The sequence below is a fragment of the Gobio gobio genome, assembly GCF_949357685.1.
Source record: "Gobio gobio genome assembly, chromosome: 3".
NCBI lineage: Eukaryota > Metazoa > Chordata > Actinopteri > Cypriniformes > Gobionidae > Gobio > Gobio gobio.
In genome coordinates, this window is record NC_137099.1 from 3,997,177 (window position 1) to 4,006,247 (window position 9,071).

General features: G+C 36.4%; 1 protein-coding gene across 2 annotated transcripts in view; it reads left to right on the forward strand.

Moving 5' to 3' along the window:
* The window catches only part of sonb (SON DNA and RNA binding protein b), a 67,522-nt gene extending 59,305 nt beyond the window's left edge, over nucleotides 1-8,217 (forward strand). The window contains exons 11-14 of one of the 2 annotated variants that reach the window (XR_013816195.1): nucleotides 3,393-3,540; nucleotides 3,631-3,696; nucleotides 6,393-6,508; nucleotides 7,695-8,217. Coding sequence is in view for 1 of the 2 variants with exons in the window: in XM_079812346.1 (XP_079668472.1) it covers nucleotides 3,393-3,540; nucleotides 3,631-3,696; nucleotides 6,393-6,508; nucleotides 7,695-7,853 (489 nt within the window). In the remaining variant the exon portion in view is untranslated. The remainder of the gene's footprint in view (nucleotides 1-3,392; nucleotides 3,541-3,630; nucleotides 3,697-6,392; nucleotides 6,509-7,694) is intronic. The other variant, XM_079812346.1, reaches the window with a different exon arrangement.
* The last annotated feature ends 854 nt before the right edge of the window (nucleotides 8,218-9,071 follow it).

Genomic DNA, 9,071 nt, shown 5'->3' on the forward strand with positions numbered 1-9,071 from the left:
CTTTTGATTCATTTGTCACTTTTGATTCCTTTGTCACTTTTGATTCATTTGTAACATTATAACGGTCACTTTTGATTCCTTTGTCACTTTTGATTCATTTGTCACTTGATTCATTTGTAACATTATAACGGCCCCTTTTAATTAATTGTCACTTTTGATTCATTTGTCACTTTTGATTCCTTTGTCACTTTTGATTCATTTGTCACTTGATTCATTTGTAACATTATAACGGCCCCTTTTAATTAATTGTCACTTTTCATTCATTTGTCACTCATATGAGGAGCTGATGCTCGAGACACATTTATGATTGTTATCAGTGTTGAAAACTGTTCATATTTTTGTGGAAACGGATACTTTTATTTTTCAGGGTTCTTTGAGGAATAGAAAGTTCAAAAGAGCAGCATTGATTTGAAATAGATTCATTTGTAACATTATAACTCACTTTTGATTCATTTGTCACTTTTGATTCATTTGTCACTTGATTCATTTGTAACATTAGGCTTGTTTGAGATGCGCCTCGCCTCGCCTGAAGTTCAGCCGAGACTAGGCGGCTGCAGTGAGGGGAGGAGTGAAAAAAGTGCAGGCAAGCCGGACAGTTCTCTCTTCTCGTAGTGGATCAGACACCTGCGAGATCAAAGGCGGATATCGCGGGATTCACACTCGTGCGCTTTGTTGCTGATAAACTGGATGTCATTTACGTTCTGTTACTTTTATATGAAAATAAATATTATGAACAAGACACCCAAAGTTTTTGTTATTTATTTCCATTCGAAAGACGTGTTTATCAATAATTTTTACTTTAATTAGGCCTACATACATGTTTTTATATATATATATTTTGTTATAAATATGACAAAAATCACATAACCCACAGAGAGATCGCCTTTGTTAGAGAGTTTGGGAATATTCACACATAAAAACATGATATCAGAGTTTTAAAATCAAACATTTAAAAAAAGAACCATACATCACGGTTGTTTAAACCAATAAGCATTCAGCTGTGTCGTCAGCAAGTCGTTTCCCATCATGCTTTTGCTCCGCGCAGTCGGTGGAGAGCAACTGCACTCGACTGCAGAATCCGACACATCCGCCTTTCGCTCGCGAGAGTTTTTTGACATACGTCGGCATGACATCAGAGCAAGGCGGACCGCCCTCGGACACTTTTCTAACCGGAATGCATCTCGCGCTGATCACCGGTGATCGGTTCTGCGCAGATTTCGCTCATCTCAAACAAGCCTATTATAACTCATTTTTGATTCATTTGTCACTTGATTCATTTGTAACATTCTAACTGTCACTTTTGATTAATTTGTCACTTTTGATTCCTTTGTCACTTTTGATTCACTTGTAACATTCTAACTGTCACTTTTGATTCATTTGTCACTTTTGATTCATTTGTCACTTTTGATTCCTTTGTCACTTTTGATTCATTTGTCACTTGATTCATTTGTAACATTCTAACTCACTTTTGATTCATTTGTCTCTTGATTCATTTGTCACTTTTGATTCCTTTGTCACTTTTGATTCATTTGTCTCTTGATTCATTTGTCTCTTTTGATTCATTTGTAACATTCTAACTCACTTTTGATTCATTTGTCTCTTGATTCATTTGTCACTTTTGATTCATTTGTAACATTCTAACTCACTTTTGATTAATTTGTCTCTTTTGATTCATTTGTCTCTTTTGATTCATTTGTAACATTCTAACTCACTTTTGATTCATTTGTAACATTCTAACTCACTTTTGATTCATTTGTCACTTTTGATTCATTTGTAACATTCTAACTCACTTTTGATTCATTTGTCACTTGATTAATTTGTCACTTTTGATTCATTTGTAACATTCTAACTCACTTTTGATTCATTTGTAACATTCTAACTCACTTTTGATTCATTTGTAACATTCTAACTCACTTTTGATTCATTTGTCTCTTGATTAATTTGTCACTTTTGATTCATTTGTAACATTCTAACTCACTTTTGATTCATTTGTAACATTCTAACTCACTTTTGATTCATTTGTCACTTTTGATTCATTTGTAACATTCTAACTCACTTTTGATTCATTTGTCACTTGATTCATTTGTCACTTTTGATTCATTTGTAACATTCTAACTCACTTTTGATTCATTTGTAACATTCTAACTCACTTGATTCATTTGTAACATTCTAACTCACTTTTGATTCATTTGTCTCTTGATTAATTTGTCACTTTTGATTCATTTGTAACATTCTAACTCACTTTTGATTCATTTGTCACTTGATTCATTTGTAACATTCTAACTCACTTTTGATTCATTTGTCACTTGATTCATTTGTAACATTCTAACTCACTTTTGATTCATTTGTCTCTTGATTCATTTGTCTCTTTTGATTCATTTGTAACATTCTAACTCACTTTTGATTCATTTGTCACTTTTGATTCATTTGTAACATTCTAACTCACTTTTGATTCATTTGTCTCTTGATTCATTTGTAACATTCTAACTCACTTTTGATTCATTTGTCACTTGATTCATTTGTAACATTCTAACTCACTTTTGATTCATTTGTCACTTTTGATTCATTTGTAACATTCTAACTCACTTTTGATTCATTTGTCTCTTGATTCATTTGTCTCTTTTGATTCATTTGTAACATTCTAACTCACTTTTGATTCATTTGTCTCTTTTGATTCATTTGTCTCTTTTGATTCATTTGTAACATTCTAACTCACTTTTGATTCATTTGTCTCTTTTGATTAATTTGTCTCTTTTGATTCATTTGTAACATTCTAACTCACTTTTGATTCATTTGTCTCTTTTGATTCATTTGTAACATTCTAACTCACTTTTGATTCATTTGTCACTTTTGATTCATTTGTAACATTCTAACAGTCACTTTTGATTCATTTGTCACTGTTTTCAACACTGATAATAATCATTAATGTTTCTCGAGCATCAAATCCTCATATGAGAATGATGAAGGGTCATGTGACACTGAAGACTGGAGTAATGATGATAAATTCAGCTTTGATCACAGGATATAAATGTCACTTTACTATATATTCACAGAGAGAACAGCTGATCTACACTGGAGTAATATTTCACAATATTATGTTGTCGTTTTTTTCCAAATAAATGCAGCCTCTGTGGTGTTAATATGTATATTTATACTTGTTTAGTCGCTTAAACTGCTGCAGGTGAGAAATAGAGGATTTAAACAATTGATATATTCTATATTATAACACCGTGAACTGTTAAAATAGAAATGTAGCGTTTTGTTTTGAGCGCATCTGCGGCTGAAGTCATGTGACCTGCCTGAACGAGCGAACCTCTCACTGCGTGCCGTTTCTCTCCATTTGCCTCTCTTTCTTTCTTTCTCTCTGTCTGAATCTGTCCCGTTCCATTCAGGACCAGTTCCTGCGGGCCGCGCCGGTCTCGGGCGGGATGGGCGAGCTGTTGATGAGGAAGATGGGATGGCGTTCAGGGGAGGGTTTGGGGAAGCACAGGGAAGGCACGGTGGAGCCCATCATTATCGACTTCAAAACGGATCGCAAGGGTGAGCGAGAGCAGGCCGTGAAGAAACCAGTGAGTGATGATGGTATCGCTGAGATGCTGGTCTTGACGGCTTGTGCTTCTGTCCATTCAGGGCTTGTAGCAGAAGGAGAAAAAACACAGAAGTCTGGCAACATAGTGGTGATGAAGGATCATCTAGGTGAGTGACAGTGGTTACGTTAGTAGATGATCCTTGAATATACATCAATATATATATATCAGGGTTCCCACTCGTCCTGGAAAATTGATGACAAATTTTCCAGTCCTGGAAAACACATGGAAAATTAGAGAAAAAGTCAAATGTCCTGGAAAATCTTGTTGTCTGGGAAAATTCTTTAAAAAAAAAGTTATTTCTTTAGCCGAGTATAAAGAGTTTATCGCTGGCCCAAAGAATTAGCGCTAGTTGCAGAAAGCACATGTTCAGGAACGCTGAGTTTGATGCGTGTGAATAGTATTTGAATAATGATGTTTAATAGCTAATGCTATAACGGCTCAAATGTATGCAGTGAATGTTAACTCGTAAGCTGCTAACTAATCACATCATTTTGATATAAAGTCACATTTGTGTGTTATAAAGTCAGAATTGCGTGATATAAACTCGCAAGTCTTTTCTTCACAATTGACTTTTTTGCGCAGTTGCGAGTTTATATCTTGCAATTCTGACTTCTTTTCTCAGAATTGTGAGATCTAAACTGCAATTGCAAGTTATTAAGTACAATTCTGAGGAAAAAAGATTTGCAACAATTTTTGCGTTTATATCACAAATATGTAAACTCGCTAGGGCTGCACGATTTTGAGAAAAAAACTAATTGCAGTTTTTCTGACAAATATTGCGATTCCGGTGCGATTTTCGATTTTTGCGTTCGATACTTTTAAGTGCATAAAACCTAAAATTATGAATAAAATATGTTGTTACTTTTACGACACAGAGGGTTAAATAAACTACATACATAGTGATTGAGGTAATGAGATTGTTTGATGCTTCGTGATTATTTAATACCTGAACCTAAATACCAAAGAATAAGACGACATAATGGAAATTAACTTAACCACTTGGTCATTTATTTTGTTTTTAAATTTAACAATCTTTAACAATCCACTTTTTGTGCATGCATCATATTGCTGTTGGTGGTGATTTTTAAGATGCTGGTATAGATTGGTAGTGTTTCCTCTGGATCTGGCCACGGCACGTTGACATATTTTACATTTAGCACTCTTTTGCTCCACGTCGTTCTTCGCAAATCCAAAATAAGTCCAAACAGCTGAAGTACCACCCTTCTTGTTAACCAAGTGCTCCGCTTCCTCTCCCGTCACCGAAGAGGTGCCTTCGGCCATTTCTGCGCAGTTACAAGCTTTTTCTATTGGCACACAATTCGAGGTACACGACACGTTGTGTGTTAGCTGCTTTGCTGCTGACAGAAAGCCGCCCGCCGCGCCCGGTGCATTGCATCATACAACCTTGTTTCCATTGCCCTTTCTAATTGGCCAGCAAGCCAGGACCGCAAGATTCGACCATTTTGATTGGCTAATAGGTTTGTCACTCAAATGTCAGAGGCGTGGGAAAAAACCTCAGACTCCTGAGGTTAGGTTATTGCGGGAGTTAAAACCTCAATATCGATGCGATAAAGGTTAATCGTGCAGCCCTAAAACTCGCAATTGCGAGAAAGTCAGAATAGCGAGATAAAAAACCACAATTACCTTTTCTTTCTATTCTGTGGTGTAAACAAGCTTCCATAGTCGTCATGTATGATTAAGAGCTCATATTGAAAAATGCTGGATTGTTCAGTAATGGCAATAAACTGTACCGCTTTTAAAGACTTCGAAAGCAATATTTGGCATGATCCTCGTCTTTTATTCCCGCCGTAGTAAAATTGAAAACGTCCTGGAAAATGGTTGCTGAAAAAGAGTGGGAACCCTGTATATATATTAATTTCTGAACCAGCACAATAAATAAATCAAATTAGAAATAAGTTATTGAAGCCGTCAGTTGACCGGTCTCGAAAACAAAATCCTATGTCCTCTAAGACCGAGCACAAGTGTGATCGAGACGAGACCTTCAAAAACAGGTCTTGAGTTCTACAACACTACAGATATGATCATCAGGCTTTAGAGGAAGGGTTATTTGTTCATCTCTCAATCAGCATTGCATTATGCTTAAATCTACAGAGCTTTGATGATCAAAAAAAGCATTTAAATATCATCTTACTAAGACATTTATATGCACTTATGTACATTTCTTCTATACTATTATACAGATCTCATTGATTTACATTACAAGCATCAGAATTTCATCACTTTTTGTCCATACATGTTTTTGCTCTCTGAATAAAATCAGACTATATGAGCCATAAAAGCCTGATGCATCAAATATGATGCTCAACATAAAACGCATATGGAAAGATTGTTTTAATTTAAAAAAATATATATTTTTCTGACTATTATTTCATATGTCAGACTTTACAGGTCAAGTCAAGTCAACTTTATTTATATAGCGCTTTTAACAATGTAGATTTACAGCTTTACAGTGTTAAACAGGAAAATAATGCAGCATAATTTTATTCAGCTGTATAGCCATTCTGGAAAAAAACGCTGATGTCATCAGTTCATTTCTATTATCATACAGTGACAGTGTGGGCTTTAGATCAATAATTTAGTTTAAATGGTTAATTTAGTTTATTAATTAGATTTATTTCGATGTTTAGTTGAAAAATTTTGTCCCCAACTGAGCACGCCAAGCCAGAGGCAACAGTGGCAAGCAAACCAAAACCCCATTACAAGTCAGAGATTGGTTGATAAAATGTGTCAAATGTAACTGGTTTACCGGACTTTGTGTAAATCGTGTGTTGTTTCCTGCAGGAAAGCATCCGGTGTCGGCTCTGATGGAGATGTGCAATAAGAAGAAGTGGCTTCAGCCGGAGTTTGTGATGGTGCACCACAGCGGACCCGACCATCGCAAGAACTTCCTCTTCAAGGTCAGAGCTCCATTTAAAGTTTTTATATATATATATTAGGGCTGTCAAAATAACGCGTTAATTTCGACTAATTAATCTGAGGAAAAATAACGTGTTAAAAAACATAACGCAGATTAATCCATTCTGTATTGAACCCTGAGCTTTAAAATGAAGGAGGGAGACGAAAATGCGCTGCCTGGATCATTGATTGGAAAATTTACGTAGCCTCTATATAAAAAGCATTTTAAGTCACTTCCGTATTGGCTGGAGGAGTCGCTTGGTTCTATCCAGTGTTTTACTTAAATTCTGTCATTAATTACTTACCCTCATGTCGTTGGACACCCGTCAGACCTCCATTCATCTTCAGACACAAATGAAGATATTTTAGTGTAAATCTGATGCCTCTGAAAGGCTTCCATTGGCTCAATGCACGGTTCACTCTCAAGACCCTTAAAAGACACTAAAGACGTCGTTACAAAGTCCATCTCACTACAGTGGCTCTAAAATAACTTTATAAATTGGCGAGAATAGTTTTTGTGCGCAAAAAAAACCCCTAAATAACGACTTATATAGTGATGACGATTTCAAAACACGGCATCATGAAGCTTCGAAGCGTTATGAATCAGTGAGTCGAATCATGATTCGGATCGCGTGTCAAACTGCTGAAATTTGGCGATTCAAACTGCTGATTTGACTCACTGATTCATAACGCTTCAAACTGCTGAATCGACTCACTGATTCATAACGCTTCGAAGCTTCATGATGCCGTGTTTTGAAATCGTCATCACTATATAAGTCGTTATTTAGGGGTTTTTTTGCGCACAAAAACTATTCTCGCCGATTCATAAAATTATTGTAGAACCACTGTAGTGAGATGGACTTTGTAACGACGTCTTTAGTGCCTTTTAAGGGTCTTGAGAGTGAACCGTGCATTGAGCCAATGGAGGCCTTTCAGAGCCATCAGATTTACACTAAAATATCTTCATTTGTGTCTGAAGATGAACGGAGGTCTGACGGGTGTCCAACGACATGAGGGTAAGTCATTAGTGACAGAATTTTCATTTTTGGGTGAACTAACCCTTTAAGTGTATTTTATTGCCCATGGTATTTAAATTGTTACACCTTTTTAACCCCTGATGAGCTTTACATACAACGACACCAAACTGTGGATTTGTGATGAGAGGTCCGATGTGTGTGTGTCCGTCAGGTGGTGGTGAATGGCAGTGATTACCAGCCTCAGACTGCCAGTCCCAATAAGAAACACGCCAAGGCAATGGCCGCCACAGTGGCACTGCAGGCCATGGGAGAGGTGGCGGGAGACGGCGTTCACACCGGCCCTGTGTTCACAGCCGCCACCAACACGTGATGGTCCCATCATCTCCATATGGCATTACTGGTGTTATGCATCTTTCCTTCATCACAATCCCCCTGTGACCGCATCTGCACGCCAACCAATCGAGAAGCATGTTCACGAGTCTAGTTCTGGAGCGTGAGGTTTTGTAATAATGCGTTCGACTCCATTGTCTTAGACCGTTATTGTTTTGAAGTCTGCTCTAATGCATGCTTTAGAACTATTTTATCTTCATAAACAAAGTGTTTTGTCTTTGTTTTCTATTTTTTACCAGCATCTTCTTCTTTTGGAAGACTTGTTCTGTTGCTGGCAGAGAACGTGTTTTTGTGATGACACTGAATAAACGGAAAATCATGCTCTTTATTGTGTTTACAGGTTCACATTTACTCGTGCAGTGTAATCCATGTTGACCTTTGCTTCAAGAATGTCGAGTATCTTCGTAATAACATGTTTTGATCTCATCTGGACCTGTACTGTCCGATTTATTTTGACAAAAAGGTGAAATCTGCATTTATCATAACAGTGATGAATCCGCCACATGGATCTGAATGTGAACAGCATGACACTTTTGCTTCATGCTTTAAAGGACACTGTAAAAAGGGCATATTTCAAAAACTAGAAATATTTTAACATACAAAAAAAAAAATAGCACCATTTAAAGATGAATAAATGAATAGCACCATACTCAAAACATTCACCTATAGACCCTTGTCACATTTCCGGGTTTCTCCGAGCGGAAGTCGTCATAGTTGGGTTAAATATTACAGCTGTGAATGAGAGAATACATTAAATATTTTTCTGTGTGCCCATTTGCTCACATAGCAAAAGAAAAACGCCACAGTTGTGATTTCACAACTTTCAAAAAGAGGGAAAAAAATAGAGTGAGATCGATAACGGCAGTGAAAAGAGAGAAATGTTAATTTTTACCATCACTCCCATATACGCTATTACTAAACACCCTCACAGCAGCGGGAACTTTGTTATTGTAATTTGATGCAAAAGTAATAGAATACAAAGTATTAGTGTTATACATATTTTTTTTTTAAATGAAAATTCAAAAAACGTTGCAGGATTTACGATATTGATATACCGTTAAAACGCGTCATAGTCTGTGAAAAGGGTCTATTGAATAACCTTTATCAAAGATTTTAATATTTTATTATATTATTAAGATCCAAGCCATGTTTTTCAGTGAAAATGTGGGTTATTAAAACCCTACAAACCCCAGAGTAC